Below are 19,246 nucleotides of genomic sequence, written 5' to 3'. Positions count from 1 at the left end.
TATATATCCATGCCCAAAACCAGCAGCCAGCAGGCGTAATGTGATTGGTTTATAGTCCACAGACCAGCCAGCAGCCGTAATTTGATTGGTTTATAGTTCACAGACCCAGCCTGACAGAATTGGTATTTGTTACAGTCTGTCTACCATGTTTGTGAGGAGAGCAAACCCTGTAATCTACATGATCGACAGACAGTTTCTGTATAGAATGCAGGGATAATTTCCTTCACGAAATGGAATGGAATAAAGACTTGATACTTTGTACTTTCTAGGTGTCCATAACATTTGGACCATTTCGAATTTGTAAACTATCCCTTTAACGCTCTCTCTCCCTCACTTTCCCTTCCTCACTTTCCCTCTCTCCCTATCTCCCTCCCTCCCTGTCAATCTCTCTCCCCTGCAGCTTGTTTGAGGAGGAAATCATGTCCTATGTTCCACCCCACTCCTTTCACCCGGGGTACAGCTTCTCGCCTCGCTGCTCACCCGGATCCTCGCCACAAAACTCCCCAGGTGGGTCTTCCCTTACTTTTAACTTCACTGACCAGCCAATCAGCTCTCATGTATGCTAACCAAGTACAGGGCTCTAGCCTCATGGGCCACCACCAATCCCTCCTAACTTAATAACCCAAACCATGTCTGAATAGGCATAATTTATTTAAGTGAGGGTAACCACTCGGACTGCACTAAGGACCTAAGCCAATCAGGATCCTTAGAACCACATGAAATCAAGTCATAACAAGTGCCACTTATGAATTAGTCCCATTAAGGGAAACAACCAGTCACCTCTTGAGCAGTAGCTATTATGAAGCCCAAGCACCACTCAATGCAAACCACAATGAGTGATTTAAATGAGCAATTGGGTTGATGGTGTCAACATTCTATCCTCAGCCTTTACAAAGATAACATACCCATAATTACACTGGCTATGAAATATCAGTCAGACCATACTGTGGGCTCCTAGCGCCAGTTATGAATGAATAATTACACTGTGAAATAGAATCCATTATAAACTGAGTGATCCGAGCCATGAATGCTGATTGGCTGACTGCCGTAGTATATCAGACCGTATACCACGGGTATGACAAAACATGTATTTTTACTGTTCTAATTAAGTTGGTAACCAGTTTATAATAGCAGTAAGGCACCTTGGGGGTTTGTGGTATCTAGGCACTCCGGTTTGCATCATGCATAAGAACAGCCCTTAGCCATGGTATATTGACCACAACCCCTTGGCCCTTATTGCTTAAATATCACACCATAGAGCAATAGAGGAAGCCCAGTGGCCGGCAGTGGGAGAGTATGGAGCGAGGTGGAACTGGGCCGACATTCTGCTGATTTTCTCATCGAAGAAAAGCCAGATCGCAATACAGTTCTCTGTTCCCAAAGCTGGAATCTGTTTCGAACAGAGTTCACTAAGTTTTGTAGACGTGGAGCTTTGCTAAATAAAAAAATATATTACAAGTAGTGCAAGGGCGAATTGAATTATTGCACATACACGCTTCACAGAGAGTGTTCCTTGTTTGAAATGTGCAGATACAGTGGATACAGAAAAAATATGTGAACCCTTTGGAAATACCTGGATTTCTGCATAAATTGGTCATAAAATTTGATCTGATCTTCATCTAGGTCACAGCAATAGACAAACACAGTCTGCTTAAACTAATAACACATAAACAATTATACGTTTTCATGTCTTTATTAAACACACAGTGTAAACATTCACAGTGCAGGAAAGAAAAGGTATGTGAACCCTTGGGTTTAGTAACTGGTTGACATCAACCAAAAGTTTTCTGTAGTCAGACCTGCACAACGGTCAGGAGGAATTTTGGACCATTCCATTATACAAAACTGTTTAATTTCAGCAATATTCTTGGGATGCCTGGTGTGAACTGTTCTCTTGAGGTCATGCCACAGCATCTCAATCGGGTTAATCAATAAACGAAACACGAACAACGCACAGACATGAACCTGAAACAGAAACAATGATGCCTGGGGAAAGAACCAAAGGGAGTGACACATGTAGAGAAGGTCATCTGGGAAGTGATGGAGTTCAGGTGAGTCTGATGACGCGCAGGTGTGCGTAATGATGGTGACAGGTGTGCACCATAACGAGCAGCCTGGTGACCTAGAGGCCAGAGAGGGAGCACACATGACAGCTTCTGTGTTTTGGGTCGTTGTGCTGTTGAATCACCCATATTCTGCTTCAATTGGCGGACATATAGCCTAACATTCTCCTGCAAAATGTCTTAATAAACTTGGGAATTCATTTTTCCGTTGATGATAGCAGCAGCAAAGCAGCCCCCAAACCATGATGCTCCCTCCACAATACTTTACAGTTGTGATGAGGTTTTGATGTTGGTGTGCTGTGCCTTTTTTTCTCCACACATAGTGTTGTGTGTTCCTTCCAAATTACTCAACTGTAGTGTCATCTGTCCACAGAATATTTTGCACCCAGGTGCACTTTTGCAAATTTCAGACGTGCAGACATTTTGTTTTGGACAGCATCTGCTTCTTCGATGGTGTCCTCCCATGAACACCATTCTTGTTTAGTGTTTTACGTATCGTAGACTCGTCAACAAAAATGTTTGCATTTTCCAGAGATTTCAGTAAGTCTTTAGCTGACACTCTAGGATTCTTCTTAACCTCATCAAGCATTCTGCACTGTGCTCTTGCAGTCATCTTTGCAGGAGAATAGCAACAGTGCTGAACTTTCTCCATTTATAAACAATTTGTTTTACCGTGGACTGATGAACATCAAGGCTATTAAAGATACTTTTGTGACCCTTTCCAGCTTTATGCAAGTCAACCATTTCTAATCTTAGGTTTTCTCAGATCTCTTTTGTTCGAGGCATGGTTCACATCAGACAATGCTTCTTGTGAATAGCAAACTCAAGTTTTGTGAGTGTTTTTTATAGGGCAAGGCAGCTCCAACCAACATCTCCAATCCAGTCTCATTGATTGGACTCCAGGTTAGCTGACTCCTGACTCCAATTAGCCAAGGGATTCACATCATTTTTCCAACCTTCCAACCTGTTTAAATTATGTATTCAATATAGACAAGACATTTTTTATCATTTGTGTGTTATTAGTTCAAGCACACTATGTTTGTCTATTGTTGTGACTTAGATGAAGATCAGATCGAATTTGATGACCAATTTATGCAGAAATCCAGATAATTCCAAAGGGTTCACATACTTTTTCTTGCCACTGTACTGTACATGCTAAAACACGCCAATAGGATCTCGCTTACGCGTCCTTGACTTTGCCCAATATCCTTAATTTGCTCCCACTGAAAACGACACAGATGAACTACAGTATACTAAACAAAAATATAATTGCAACATGTAAAGTGTTGGACACATGTTTCATGTTCAAGATCCCAGAAATGTTCCATACGCCTCATAAAAATCTTATTTCTCGGAAATGTCTGTGCACACATTTGTTTACATCCCTGTTAGTGAGTGTTTCTCCTTTGCCAACTGACAGGTGTGGTATATCAAGAAGCTGATTAAACAGCATGATCATTACACAGGTGCCACTTGTGCTGGGGACAATAAAAGGCCAATAAAATGTCACACAACATAATGCCACAGATGTCTCAAGTTTTAAGGAATGAGTGCAAATAGCATGGTGACTACAGGAATGTCCACCAGAAGTGTTCCCATAGAATTGTATGTTCTCTGCCATAAGTCACCTTCAAAGTTGTTTTAGAGAATTTGGCAGTACATCCAACCGGTCTCACAACCGCAGACCACGTGTAACCACACCAGCCCAGAACCTCCACATCCGGCTTCTTTACCTGCAGGATTGTCTGAGACCAGCCACCCGGACAGCTGTTGAAACTGAGGAGTATCTCTCTCTGTAATAAAGCCCTTTTGTGGGGGAAAAAAATCATTCTGATTGGCAGGGCCTGGCTCCCCATTAGGTGGTCCTATGTCCTTCCAGGGGCACCCATGGCTGCACCCCTGCCCATGTGAAATCCATAGATTAAGGCCTAATGAATTTATTTCAATGGACTGATTTCCTTACATGAACTGCAACGCAGTAAAATCATTGAAATTGTTGCATGTTGTGTTTCTATTTTTGTTCAGTATATCTTGGGTTAGTTGTTAATATCTTTGGTGCTAGGCTAGCAGCTAACAGCTAGCATCCTCACAATACGATCATCACTCCCCATGAAAGGCCCTGCTGTGCTACATTAGAGCATGGCCATGCAGCGTTAATGAGCTGATAGAGTCGTTAAGAGGCCATGAGGAGGTGTCAGGGGTTCTTATTATTTTTGATGAGAGCAGAGGAGCTATTAATGGATGAATGGGAGCAGGGCCACAGCGGGAGGGAGGCAAACCTGGATTGGAATGATGCTGCATTTTCTCTCCCTTTGGTCTTTGTTGAGAGAGAAGTTTTTTTGACTGCTTTTTCAACAGAACATTGTACAAATGTCAGCAACATGCTTAATTGTGAACCCAACTTAAATTTGAATATTACAATTGGCAATACAATCAACTGTTCAGCAGGCGGACCATGGCTGGGACGGCGCTGCAACAGAAACGCTCAGTCCTGCAGTGGATCAGTTCCATTTTAGTTGAGGAGCAGGTCTGGTGTAGGCTCACAGACGATCGTTGAAGTGGGAGGACACGGCGCTAAGGGTCAAAAATGTAAAATGTAATCTTGTGAAGAGACTTTCCCTGCGAGTGCGTGTGAAGTGATGGTAGGCCCAGATTGGTGCATGCATCTGAGTAGTACTTTTCTCCTCCCTTGCTCTGTTGAACTGAGGCTGGCCTGACTCAGGCTAGCTTCAAGTCATGTCAAAAAATGAGTTGACTGGTGGATCACAAATGTGCCAATGATGATAAGAACTGCTCTTCTCTGTCCTCTCTCGATGGTATCGGATTGTCCCTTGGTTAGCCCAGCATGCCACACTGTGGCAGCATATTCCACCGCTGGTCGGATATATACTGTGCATTAGATGGTGAATACGGTCACTTAGGGATGTGGAAGTGCTTCAGGCATCAAAACGTGACCCCAAAAAAATACAACAAGGATGATCATTGGCTCAGCTACACTAGTGGGGAAGGTTTTGAACTCTTAACAACTGCCCATAAGTGCCTGTGTTTTTCACTGGGCCTTGAAGTCCATGAATTATGTATGTATAAGGTATTGATTGCAGTTGTATTAGCTTAGATGTAAATTATGGCTATCGCTCACTCTGTGTGTGTGCTTGTGTGTTTGTGTGTGTTGGCAGGCTTACAGAGGGCCCGAGCTCCGGCTCCATACCGCAGAGACTTTGAAGCCAAACTGCGTAACTTTTACAGGAAGCTGGAAGCTAAGGGCTATGGCCAGGGGCCAGGGAAGATCAAGTAAGTCTCTCTGTGTCTGTGTGTTTGTGTGTGTGTGTGTGTGTTTGTTTGTGTGTGTGTGTGTGTGTGTGTGTGTGTGTGTGTGTGTGTGTGTGTGTGTGTGTGTGTGTGTGTGTGTGTGTGTGTGTGTGTGTGACACATACTTGAGTGTATATGCTGATACCCACCCCCTTGTGGTAATTATATGTCAAGGAAATTGCAAGATGTTGCAAGCAGAAACTACAGCTAGAGATAGAAACAGTAGATGATTCTCTACCATGTAGCATTGTGGATTATGTCTGAATTTCTATCTTAAATGTTCTGAATAGCTCTATAAGACCCAGTAAGATGATGTGATGAGAGGAGATAAGCATGTCTGTACAGGAACTGTAGTTTGCTAATCATTTAATTATTGTCCCAGACTGATCATCAGAAGAGACCACCTGTTGGAGGGCACCTTCAACCAGGTGATGGCCTACTCCCGCAAGGAGCTGCAGAGGAACAAGCTCTACATCACCTTCCTGGGAGAGGAGGGGTAAGCGTGTGTGTGTTTGTGTTTGTGTGTGCATGTATGTGCATGGAAGCATGTGCATGTGGGATTGATCCCATTGCCGTATTTTTAAAACTACATCCCCCATGTCCCTCGTCTCTAGGCTGGACTACAGCGGCCCCTCCAGGGAGTTCTTCTTCCTGTTGTCCCAAGAGCTATTCAACCCTTACTACGGCCTGTTTGAGTACTCAGCCAACGACACTTACACCGTCCAGATCAGCCCCATGTCTGCCTTCGTTGAGAACCATCTGGAATGGTGAGGACTGATACCCTGAGAGAGCATATTATCATAATTTTTACTTTTTTATACAGGTATTTAACCAGGTGATCTATTGTCTGTGTTTACACAGGCAGCCCAAATCTGATATTTTACCACTAATTGGTTATTGACCAATCAGATTAATTTAACCTTTATTTAACTAGGCAAGTCAGTTAAGAACAAATTCTTATTTGTTTTACCAAAAGGCAAATGTCCTCCTGTGGGGATGGGGGATTAAAACGAAAAATACAGGACAAAACACACATCATGACAAGAGAGACACCATAACACTGCTTAAAGAGAGACCTATAATAATTGGGAAAAATATCAGAGTCTGAGTAAATGCAGCCAATGAGATATGAATCTCTTCTTTAAGGGAGGCTTAGCCAAGAGACTATTAATGAATAAAAATACAAATAAAACCAGATGTTTTACAGTTGGTTTCTGTGCATCTTTAGCCAAGGAGCACTAAGGAGTTTATGATCACCGTGCAACTGGTGTAGGTCATCAAATTGTCTAGGGTTAATATCGCTCGTTAGCATTTTATTGGTGGGACTAGGGGAGTCATGTAAAACCAAGCATCGTTTAATATTCCCCTTGACACAAACATAATGATGACACTCTAGTAAACATGGTATGATGTACCAGTATGATGTATTTACCATCTGTGTCAACCCTGAAGCAGTGGGGAATAGTACAAGGATTGTTGGTTTTCAACAGCGCAAATTACTTGTGTACTCAGGCAAATGACTAGTGTAATAGCATAGACTGAAAAACCAAACCTATAGAGGAGAAACTAATTTAAGCTGTGAAATGTAGCCAACACCCTGTAATATTCCCTGTTTTACTCTTAGTGGAAATGCAGCCTTGTGAGCTCCGTTCATTGTCACCGGAAATTAAACTACTTCATGGACACAAAATGGTTGCCATAGCATTCCAATTAGCCTGTCATTGGACGCTGGACTTGAACCAATGAGGGTAAAGTTTATAGCTTGGCAGATGGCACTCTGCCGAGTCATTAATTACCAGTCACACGTTGAAAGTAAATTAGTGTCAATTATACCATTAACCAACAACATCCTTCATTCCTTGAGAATATACCCTTTCCTGAACAGTTGATAGCGCTTTTCCACAGTTTTTACCTTTGGAAGACAGGTTTATGCAGCTTGTCCTGTCCAAGACCATGGTCTGCCTCTCAATAGTCTAAAAGTGGATTCCTCTCCTCGTCTCCTTTCCTTCCTAGGTTCCGCTTCAGTGGGCGTATTCTAGGCCTGGCCCTGATCCACCAGTATCTGCTGGATGCCTTCTTCACACGACCCTTCTACAAGGCCCTCCTCAGACTGTGAGTGCATTGACCACCCTTTTGCTTCCATATACCCCACACACACGCACACACCTGTACCATAATCTAGCCTACACATTCTTACTTCTGTACCTCAATTACCTCTCTTCACCCTACACACACACACACGTCTTGTGCCACAATCTACCCGACTCACAACTCTCCCTGTACAATTACCTCACACACTCCTCTCCCTGTACAATGTATCTGTACTAACATTGCATCATGCTACACATCAACTAAATGGAATCCTACTGTAACATCATATCAATCAGTCAACCAGTCAATGTGTGATGTTCTCACAGATCCACAGACCTGAGTGATCTGGAGTATCTGGATGAGGAGTTCCATCAGAGTCTCCAGTGGATGAAGGAAAATGACATCACTGACATCCTGGACCTCACCTTCACTGTCAATGAGGAGGTCTTTGGCCAGGTCAGTCTCAGTTAGGAGTCAGTCTGTTAGGGGTCAGTCTCAGGGATCAGTCTCAGGGATGAGGTAGGCCACGAGGCACTAGGGCTTTGACTGTCTCTGCTTAGCCTGACTTGGCACTTTGTAGTATGTTGTAACTTGGGGAAATGGAGTACTTTATCAATAAATTATTATATTCTTCTGCCCAGGACAGAATGAAATGTGTTGTAAGTTTCACTTTAAAGTTTAATTTTGAAGTTAACATCTGCCCACCACACCAGAGTACATCTTTTGTTGGGAGGTCAAAGAAGCAAAAGTTATTTTAGCCCAAAATGGTCCCCACACCACACACTCTTCATAAATACAGTTCTCTGACATAATTTCCTGTTTGTCATTTCCTGTGTCAGGTGACGGAGCGGGAGCTAAAGTCGGGTGGCTCCAACCTTCAGGTGACGGAGAAGAACAAGAAGGAGTACATTGAGCGCATGGCCAAGTGGAGGGTAGAGCGCGGGGTGGTGCAGCAGACTGAGGCCCTAGTCCGAGGCTTCTATGAGGTACAGCACAAACCTAGAATACCCCACATGGCCTTTGACCCCTATTAACCCCTCAGTGTTTGCAGATCTGAAAGAATAGGATGGGTATAAGCAATATGGCGGAACCTCCCCATTATCATGATGCTTACACCTATCCAGTCCCTCTCGATCTGTAAATGCCAAAGGAAGGTATGGTCTCTAGAGGAAGTGTCAGAGACATTATTCCATCTCACCATTGCCAAGTGAATTCCATTCATTTGTGGAACAGCAGGCAATCTATTGACATCCCTAATCCCCTCTCCAACCCTCCTCTGGCCCCAGGTGGTAGACTCTCGTCTGGTGTCGGTGTTTGATGCCAGAGAGCTGGAGCTGGTCATTGCAGGGACGGCTGAGATCGACCTAAACGACTGGAGGACCAACACAGAGTACAGAGGAGGTGAGAAAGTAAAAATCAATGCAGATATCTGAGTACTTCTATTTCTGTTCTAGGATAGTCATCTTGTGAAGTGTCCAAGGAAAATGTTTTGTTTCCCGAAAGTAAAACATGTACTATTGACTCTGAGAAAAAAAGCTGCTATCAAGAACCTAAAAGTGTTCTTCAGCTGTCCCCATGGGATAAACATTTTGAAGAACCCTATTGGGTTCCATGTAGAACCCTTTTCCTAGAGGGTTCTACATGGAACCCAAAAAGGTTTCTACCTGGAAACAAAAAGGGTTCTCCTATGGGCACAGCCGAAGAACTCATTTGGAACCTTGATAGCACCTTTTTTCCCCTAAGAGTTCAAACTGAAACTGATAGTGCTGCAGACCACACAGGGGAGGAAAGAAAGTAGTAATGTAAAAAGACTGACAAAGACCAAGTGATGGTTGAAAAGCTGTCACTGACAGTCATGCTGTTTAATGTAAAAGCCTACGTTTTTGGAAGCATAAACCAATGTGTCCCTTTCTGCATAACAAAGTACTAGAGTCTATGTTCCAACTGACAGACCTGGTACAGTGCAGTAATGACACAGAGCGGTCAACGCCAAGTAGAACATGCCGGAACATCCGTCTCACGGCCTCATTAGCGCATACGCACCATGTCACCTGACATAAGAGAGTGTGCATCTGTAACTGATTACGGCCACATCATGAGCGCCGTTGCAATTTCTCTCTGCCTCCTTTGAACAGACAGATGTGGCGGAGGGTCCGGCAAGCCCCGAAATGCCCATAAACGTCCATAACTCATTAATCACCCAGAAGGCCGTGCTCCAGCTGCCAGGCTGCTCATCTGGTTCTCATTATGGCTAAGCTCTTAATTGGCCAAACTCATCATCTGCACAATTGGAGCCGTTTGCTCTTTCGTTTGGCAAAGACGTCAGTTTGCTGTGGATGGATTGGATCACAAGCTGGACTGGAAAGCCTGCAGTGACCCTTCTCACCACAGCCTCCAAAGCAAACAGCGCCCTGTTTAGATTGCAGTTTGTCATTTAAAGTGAAAACTTTCAAAATGGAACAGAAAGTGGTGAACATTACATTTGCTCTCAGAATGGGAGCTAGCTTCTCGGTCCACAGTATTAATAGTGATGACAATGACTTGCAGTTAATGAGCTCATTTCTCAAACACTAAGTAAGGGGTTGACTCAATCCATTTCACCCTCAGTGTGTAGCAACTACATGTGTGTACGGTTGATGCAGAACACAAAGCAGTGAGGATACCAGGGTTGTGTACCAGTCAGTTACACCTACACTGACCTCACCAATGAACCCTAATGACTCCTTCCCCAGGTTACCATGACGGCCACATAGTGATGCGGTGGTTCTGGGGCGCGGTGGAACGCTTCAACAACGAGCAGAGACTGCGGCTGCTGCAGTTTGTGACGGGCACCTCCAGCGTTCCATACGAAGGCTTCGCTGCCCTACGGGGAAGCAACGGCCTACGACGCTTCTGCATCGAGAAGTGGGGCAAGGTCACCTCACTACCCAGGTACTGGATAGAAAATATACCAACATATTAATAAATATATAGTTTGGAATTGAATCCTCTTATAAGAATCATATCTCTCCCGGACAAGTTTTATTCTTATAATCAACTAGTATCAACTCTTAATAAAAGCAAACTACATTGTAAGTATTTTTTGACCACTACGGCATAAGCAGACTCATGATTCTTAGAGGCAGAGTGCACTGTTTTGGGTGTTTTATTCTGGAATAAAGAGGTAATTTCATTGACTAATGTAATTATTCCACTACAAGGAGATGAAAATATCCAGAAAGACATTCCACTAACCACACACTGGTTGAATCAACATTGCTTCCACATCATTTGAATGAAATTACATTGAACCAACTTGGAATAGATGTTGAATTGACTTCTGTGCACACTGGGAAATAGTACAGTAAACCTAGTTCAAGGGTCAAATGTACTGTAACTTGTCACACTTATAAGGTCAATTGGAAACGCATGCTAAATGTGGCCATTTAGAATTATTAAAGCAGGTAGCCACGCCCTATTTAGGGAAAGACATTTGAGCAAAATAAATAGTCTTTCACCTCATAGGAAGGACTTTAGCGAGAATATTTTTTAAGGAAATTAAAAGAAAACTGTCTGCTTTAAAAAAAAATAATATCAGCAGCTTATCTGACTGGGCTATTATTTTTATTTATTTATTTTATTTCACCTTTATTTAACCAGGTAGGCAAGTTGAGAACAAGTTCTCATTTACAATTACGACCTGGCCAAGATAAAGCAAAGCAGTTTGACACATATAACGACACAGTGTTACACATGGAGTAAAACAAACATACAGTCAATAATACAGTAGAAACAAGTCTATATACGATGTGAGCAAATGAGGTGCGATAAGGGAGGTAAAGGCAAAAAAAAGGCCATGGTGGCAAAGTAAATACAATATAGCAAGTAAAACACTGGAATGGTAGATTTGCAGTGGAATAATGTGCAAAGTAGAAATAAAAATAATGGGGTGCAAAGGAGCTAAATAAATAAATACAGTAGGGAAAGAGGTAGTTGTTTGGGCTAAATTATAGGTGGGCTATGTACAGGTGCAGTAATCTGTGAGCTGCTCTGACAGCTGGTGCTTAAAGCTAGTGAGGGAGATAAGTGTTTCCAGTTTCAGAGATTTTTGTAGTTCGTTCCAGTCATTGGCAGCAGAGAACTGGAAGGAGAGGCGGCCAAAGAAATAATTGGTTTTGGGGGTGACCAGAGAGATATACCTGCTGGAGTGTGTGCTACAGGTGGGTGATGCTATGGTGATCAGCGAGCTGAGATAAGGGGGGACTTTACCTTGCAGGGTCTTGTAGATGACATGGAGCCAGTGGGTTTGGCGACGAGTATGAAGCGAGGGCCAGCCAACGAGAGCGTGCGGGTCGCAATGGTGGGTAGTATATGGGGCTTTGGTGACAAAACGGATGACACTGTGATAGACTGCATCCAATTTGTTGAGTGGAGTGTTGGAGGCTATTTTGTAAATGACATCGCCGAAGTCGAGGATTGGTAGGATGGTCAGTTTTACAAGGGTATTTTGGCAGCATGAGTGAAGAATGCTTTGTTGCGAAATAGGAAGCCAATTCTAGGTTTAACTTTGGATTGGAGATGTTTGATGTGGGTCTGGAAGGAGAGTTTACAGTCTAACCAGACACCTAGGTATTTGTAGTTGTCCACGTATTCTAAGTCAGAGCCGTCCAGAGTATTGATGATAGTCGGGCGGGCGGGTGCGGACAGCGATCGGTTGAAGAGCATGCATTTAGTTTTCCTTGTATTTAAGAGCAATTGGAGGCCACGGAAGGAGTGTTGTATGGCATTGAAGCTTGCCTGGAGGGTTGTTAACAGTGTCCAAAGAAGGGCCAGAAGTATACAGAATGGTGTCGAGAGAGTAAGGCTACGTTTACACAGATCTAATCTGATTGGTCAAAAGACAAATTAGTAGAAAAAGATCGGCATTGGGCTGCCTGTGTAAATACAGCCAATTTGACCTCCGTGAGAACATAGAACAGACTGCAATCCCAACTTTGGGACAGTTCTTTCTTATTCGGTATTGTTAATGGCCTTGTCAATTTATTTTCCTGGCTGAAAGGCAGCTTTTGTTTTTTGTTTGTTAGTGTGTGCATGAGACCCCATACAGCAGCAAATGTTTTGTCCTGGACACAAAGAAAAGTCACAAAGAAACTGGCTTTTACCATTCCATCAAAGAGATTATCTATTTTGAAACTAATACCGTTTTATCTGCCAGTGACAATTCTCAAATCGCAAAATCAACACCACAGAAATGCACTCAGTCAGCTGTCATTGGAAATTAGGTGGTCACTCAAACAAAAACATTTGCCCATTTCAGGCATAGTCCCTATCTCCCGATTTTACTTCCCTTACCTGAGGCACTGTCATTCAGACCACATGATATTGTCATGTAATCCAACATTTTCCATAGTACAACCATTCTATTCTCACCCACAGGACGGATGTAACCAGCTCTCTATCTATCTCTCTCCCTCTCTTTTTTTATACATATTCTTCATATGGACAGCTGGTTGAGTGTGGTGTTTACTCAACCATTACATTTAGAGATCTACCTTGTAATCAGCTCTTAGTGCCAGCCAGCTTTACAGAGAGGTATAACCAGCGGAAAAAATACTTCTCACTCTCACACCCCCACCTTGTTCTCAAACTTGGTGAAGATATTTGGTTTAGACAATCTTCTAGAGTATGAGACAATTGCTTTGGAAGCAGATAACGTTATTCGTCATTTCAACACGAATGTGTAAATTGTACGTGGTCTAGCAAAAGGTTCATAAAAGTCACTTCTATTAGTGTGTTTTCTACTAGCGTATAACCGCCACTAGCATGCGGTTTCTTGCTTGTGTGAAAAGAGTTGTTGATGGAGAAGTGGCTGGGTCATGTTCAGTAGGTACCAGACAGAGGGAAACAGGGACGTAGCCTACTATCTGATGACAAATCCGTGTGTATATTTTCCATTGCAAAATGTTTTGCTACTAGTGCCTTATAATGAACACCACCCAGGTCACACAGCATACATTGCTTCTACAACACTATGTGTTGCTGATGTCTAAAGCCAGGCGAGCTGCCGAGTTTGGAACACACACGTGATTATGGTCACTCACTAGTGCCAGACGTGATATGAAGTTCAATTTGCTGAAATGAGTACCGACTATAGTACTGAATCCTTACACACCCCCTAGGCCTACTTCTATTTTCATATTCCAATTTTCATGGATCCCTCTGAATTGGTTGCATTGCAAACACTGCTATATTTGATGCCTGTACAGTATTTGCTTTATACCTTTCACCTTGTTATACCTGCATTGGACATTTATTTGGCAAACGGGAGAAGATCTCATTTAAAGCTAACTAAGTCAGCAGAAAGGAGAGGGCTCCCATTTCGCTGTGGAGGAGAGGAAGTGGTAGTGTTTATCATTGTGTAGGAAGCACAGTGTCAGCAGTAAGGAAGCTAAATAAGGCTGAGGTTGGAGAAGAAAATGGCATGGCTAGCGAATAACATTTCAACCTAGGGCTTTCTCATGATTGGTGGAAGAGAGAAACAATGTCCACGAGTCAGATTTACAGTTAACCACCTATATAGTGTATGTGGCCCATGCAAGAATCAAACCCACAACCCTGGACTTACGGTATGAACACATCATATGGGACGTTATTAATAGACCAATCATATCATATTGGGGTCTCATTCAGACTCGCTCCTCTCCTCTCTTTCAGGGCTCACACGTGCTTCAACCGCCTGGACCTTCCACCTTACCCCTCCTACACCATGCTGTATGAGAAACTGCTGATTGCTGTGGAGGAGACCAGTACCTTTGGCCTGGAGTGAGACTAACCACTGACCACTGACTGACTTCCTTTGGCACCCTACTAACAAACTTGTTTTATTTTTACGTAAAAATATTAACTCTGGACAAATGGCATCCTCAGTTGTTGTTTTCTTACAATACGTACCTGAGGAGTGGGTTTGAAAAAGAGGGATCAAACGTATTAAAACTTGCATGCACTGCATCACTCATCTGAGACATTGTACATAAACCAACATGTATGCAACAGTGAAGACCCTGGCTCCAGCCCGTTCTACGACCCCCCCCCCCCCCCACACACACACACTTTGTCCACTTCATGGTCTCATCAGTTTAATCTTCCCCATAAGACTATTCCAGCTCCAAAGACTGAGGCTGACACTATGCAGGGGAGGGGCTTGCTCCACCGGCTGCCACCCACAGCCCTCCACCTCTGGCATTAGAGGAAGTGACATCAGCGGTGACCCCCTAAAAATTGTAAGTCTCTCCAGACCTTAATCTTGTCCTATCAATCATCGCAGAGCATTTCCTGAAATCACCTTGACTCCCGACGACCATTCAGTGACAAGACCAAAACATTTTTTATTTCCATTGTTACATTTAATAAGCATGTTTCATGCATGTTTCACCAATTGCTTTATCATCATAAGGGCATCACTGTTTTCCTCAGAGTGGATGAACAGGTGCTTTTTTAGGAATTCCTTCACTGTCCATGCCCAGCCTGGGTGTACTTACTGCACACAGTTGTCTGAATCTCCCGCCCAAGAAAGATACTGTACTATGCCTCCATGAGTTATTGCCTCAGTGACACCAGCTATGTGTTAATGAATCACACATACTATTGGAGACGCCAATGCAGTGGTGCAATGGTTTTTGCCGCATCATGGCAGTAGGAGGCTTATTAGAGTCACAGTTCCTGTACAGTGAGAGGAACTGTAGAGACCCAGGTGATGATGTAACTTGTACAAGGCTAAGATTAGAATGTGAAAGGCTAAGCTCTGAGAGTTCTCTTGTCAGCCTTGCAGTATCATTGAGCTCACACCATAAATAATACCCTTGTCATTCGGACCATGGGCTTTGCAATTTAAGCCCAAACGCTGACTGGGAGATCTCAACCATAGAGGCAAATTCTGTACTGTGAGGCACTGTGCAACTTTGATGGAGTGTAACATCATGTTGAACATCCCTTTCTGTCCTGGTCTAGTGTTGACAATTATTCTTGGGGTATCGTCCTTTGTTTTTAACATTTTCATTGAAAGGATGTACACTAAATGGCAGTTTCCAGAACACAGATTAGGCATAGTCCTATACCAGTGGTATTCAAAGTCGGAGGGAATTGCAGTCGTGTTTTTTGGGGAAGAAAGAAAATGAGGATTGTATATTGTCCCATACAATAACATGTAAACGTTTTTTTGAGAAACATAATTAGAAAAATAATAAAGTAAAGTAAGTAATAAGTAATAAGTAAATTTATTATTTTGATAAAATATTAAAATATAATCAATTGAAGGTTATTTGTTTATGTAAATATCGAAATTGACAGATTTTCAGGTTGCGTCATTAGATTTAGGGTGGGGGGGAGTCGCCAGAAATTCTGACGAAAGAAAAAAGGGGTCCCCGCTGAAAAAGTTTGAATACCACGGTCTAGACTAAAAAGCTATTTCAATGAAGATTCTCAATTGACTGTGCTTTTTAGTCCTGAACCAGTATTAATCGGTTTCAGGAAAACCAGCCCTAAATGGCCCCTAGTTATACTGTAAAATACTGTAGATTGTCCATGATTGAAGCTACAGCTGGTGTACTATGATCATAGTATAATATTTGTATGGAAAGAACCAGGGCTACTACAAAAACAAAAAAATGTTCAGGGAGCATAGAAGATTCTTGTTAGTTTTGTTTCATAAGTACTGTTGTTTTTTTTCTATCATGTTTTTTTGATTATTTTTTTGTCAAAGCGGGTGATGTAATATTTTGGTTTCTCTTTAGGACCATAAGGTGGAAAACTAATTTGAATGTTTTGTTTGGTAAACATTGTCCAGTATTGTTTAGGTGTTTTTATAATGATGGCATAGGAATTGAAATGCTTTCAAAAACAGGACTTTTATGTGCCGCCCCCCATGTGTACATAGTTTTTTGTTACTTATGCCTTCATTTAGTACCTTTTTTACATTTTTCATGATTTTGAATTGTATTTCAAAATGGCTTTGTTCATTTAGAATTTGTGGGGAAATGTTGGTGTTGTCTTCCTTCCCTTTGCACTGTAAATGTAACCTTGACCACTTTCTCTTCCTCGTTCTATTTCGTCACTATCTGGCCAAGTTGCAAAGTCAGGAGCCCTGTCTCTATTTTCTGTTCTATTCTTAAAATCTGATTTTAAACCTAACCGTGACTCTAACCTTATCCACACTGCTAACCTTATGCCTAACCCTAACCTTAAAAATGTTTTGTTTCATACATTTTTATGATATAGACAATTTTGCAGTTTGGCCAACTAGTGGGAACCCAATCTATCCATCTTCTATGTTGGTATTGACTGGTGAAAATTGTTGTTGTTTATTCAAGTTGTTGATGTAGGAATTGCATCCTTAATGGTCGAAGACACAGAGAATATCTGCATACCAAATGGTACCCTTTTCCCTATGTAGTGCACTACTTTTGACTAGGCCCTCTCAAAAGTAGTGCACTATATAGGGGTTGGGCAGCCATTTGGGACATACAAATGTGTCATGTAGAGAATAAGTCATTTTGTTTGAATTGTCTAGCATTGTATTTTTAAAAAATATGTAATTCAGTAGTCTATTTTTACTGGCTTTATGAAGAATTTTATCCATAGAATATCCTGGTCATCACTTGGTATGATCGATCCTATAATATGAGAATATTTATTAAATTAATATTGCTCTTAAATTATTCAATATTACCCTTAAATTATTCTAAATGATCTATGTACGTTGTTTAAGTGCATTAACTATTCAAATATTTAAGATCAGAGCTTGATCAGAGCATTCAAATAAATAATGCACCGATAATTCAATCTAACTGTACTACAGTTTGAGTACCTTATTTTTGTGATTTTTTACAAATCTAATCGTTTTATTTGCCTATTTATTTTTCATGTTATATCCCCTTGGGAACAGCAAGGTAACAGTAGATCTTCCAATCATCAGTCAAAAACTGGCAGAAAGGTTGTGATATTGATTAGCATTAGCATCTATACCTTGTTGATATGACTTGATAAAAGGCTCCCTCTTATGGAAATTGGTACTTTGTCCTCTCCTTTTTAACTTTCCTTGTCCTGTAGGACTTTGTCTTTCAGAATTGTGACATTTTGAAAGACATGTTTCATGATCAAATTTGGTTTGATGACAGGTCACTAAATTCTCAGGCTGTGCTTTCGCTCCATGTACTCATATCACTGTACACGAATGTCAATAAACAATCACTTTGTAATTAATCCTTTGTCTCTAGTCCCTTTGAATATGTTTGACCTCAATGTAGTGAAATAGATGGATATTGGCAGAGCCACTAAAACCAAAATGCCAGTGGTACAAATGTTACCGTAGTAGCTTCAGGGTTAAAGAGCCTGATAAGGTAGAGGAATGTTTGAGACCTTGATAACTAGGCTCCTAATCTATAGAGCCCCACAGTTGATGCGTCATAATAGCCATAAAACCTAGCGGTTTTACACGGAAATGGTTCCAATCTTTTTTTAACCATACATTTTTCCCATATGGGATTTTAGAACCACTTCAAATAAGGTATGTGTTTCGTGTAGGCGTACCCTGGCATGACGTTTTGATAACCATGTAAATCTCTCTCGGACAAGGGAACTTTTATCAATATAATCAGCTCTATTTACTCTCAGATTCAGAAATGCTAATTAGCATCAAAGTAAACAAGCTTCTGCAAGTCATCTCTAGCTGACACCTTTGCTGTCTACCTTGATCCAAAACAGAAGATCTATTGAACATTGTCATTTACTGTTCCATATTTTATCTTACTAATATTTGTTGGCTTATTTGTGCAGTTGGTCTTGTCTTGTACAGAATACTTTAAGGGCCTCCCAAGTGGCACAGTGGTCGGAGGCACTGCATCGCTGTGCTACTAGAGATTCTGGGTTCGAGTCCAGGCTCTGTTGCAGCCGGCCGTGACCGGCCATGGGGCAGCGCACAATTGGCCCGGAGTCATCCAGGTTAGGGGAGGGTTTGGCCGACAGGGATGTCCTTGTCCCATCACGCACTGGCGACTCCTGTGGCAGTCCGGGGCACAGTGCACTGTGTTTCCTCCCACACATTGCTGCGGTTGGCTTCCGGGTTAAGTGGACATGGTGTCAAGAAGCAGTGCGGCTTGGTTGGGTTGTGTTTCGGAGGACGCACGGCTCTCGACCTTCGCCTCTGCTGAGTCCGTTCAGGAGTTGCAGTGATGAGACAAGACTGTAACTACCATTTGGATACCACGAAATTGGGCAGAAAACGGGGAAATATATATATAAAAAAGCAAAAATATATAGTATAAATAGAATACTTTACAATGTGCCATGAATACTAGGTTAGTTCTTTGCAAAGCTACCTACCTAGATGATATTAGCAACATTTTACCAGATCCTTTTCTCTTTCAGCCAGTGGAGGTCTATATTTAATCTATATATAATTTTCTTAAATGATTGATTCATCAATGCCACAAACCTGGGACATCGACGAGCACAGTGTGAACTATTGTTACTATCCGAAAGAGCACAGATTCTTCTGCTTTTCCATTTTAGGAATTAAACCAACAAAAATAACACAAAATGTAAAACATTTTGGGTGGTTGAGTTACAAATAGAGAAACAACTGGATGTGTAAGGTAGGTTTAATATAAAATACTAGGTTATCTCCAGTAGAATGATGAATATACAGACTCAATACAAGGAAGACATGCCTAAATACAGCTATATCAACACCCTTGTCAATTGTTGGTCCATGTCGCTGCTGTCAATTGTGAGCAGCACATTTAATACTG

The 19,246-nt window shown here is 42.0% G+C and overlaps 1 protein-coding gene across 1 annotated transcript in view; it reads left to right on the top strand.

Moving 5' to 3' along the window:
* Positions 1-14,287, top strand: part of LOC139366745 (E3 ubiquitin-protein ligase HECW1) — a 67,741-nt gene extending 53,454 nt beyond the window's left edge. Inside the window, exons 19-28 of the mRNA XM_071104442.1 lie at positions 401-507; positions 5,240-5,354; positions 5,755-5,868; positions 5,987-6,139; positions 7,386-7,484; positions 7,790-7,919; positions 8,303-8,449; positions 8,750-8,864; positions 10,196-10,394; positions 14,157-14,287. Coding sequence (XP_070960543.1) covers positions 401-507; positions 5,240-5,354; positions 5,755-5,868; positions 5,987-6,139; positions 7,386-7,484; positions 7,790-7,919; positions 8,303-8,449; positions 8,750-8,864; positions 10,196-10,394; positions 14,157-14,268 — 1,291 coding nt within the window. The 3' untranslated portion in view covers positions 14,269-14,287. The remainder of the gene's footprint in view (positions 1-400; positions 508-5,239; positions 5,355-5,754; positions 5,869-5,986; positions 6,140-7,385; positions 7,485-7,789; positions 7,920-8,302; positions 8,450-8,749; positions 8,865-10,195; positions 10,395-14,156) is intronic.
* Positions 14,288-19,246: the final 4,959 nt, after the last annotated feature.

Source organism: Oncorhynchus clarkii, chromosome 15 (assembly GCF_045791955.1).
Source record: "Oncorhynchus clarkii lewisi isolate Uvic-CL-2024 chromosome 15, UVic_Ocla_1.0, whole genome shotgun sequence".
Taxonomy (NCBI): domain Eukaryota; kingdom Metazoa; phylum Chordata; class Actinopteri; order Salmoniformes; family Salmonidae; genus Oncorhynchus; species Oncorhynchus clarkii.
This window is presented reverse-complemented; position numbering and strand designations above follow the sequence as displayed.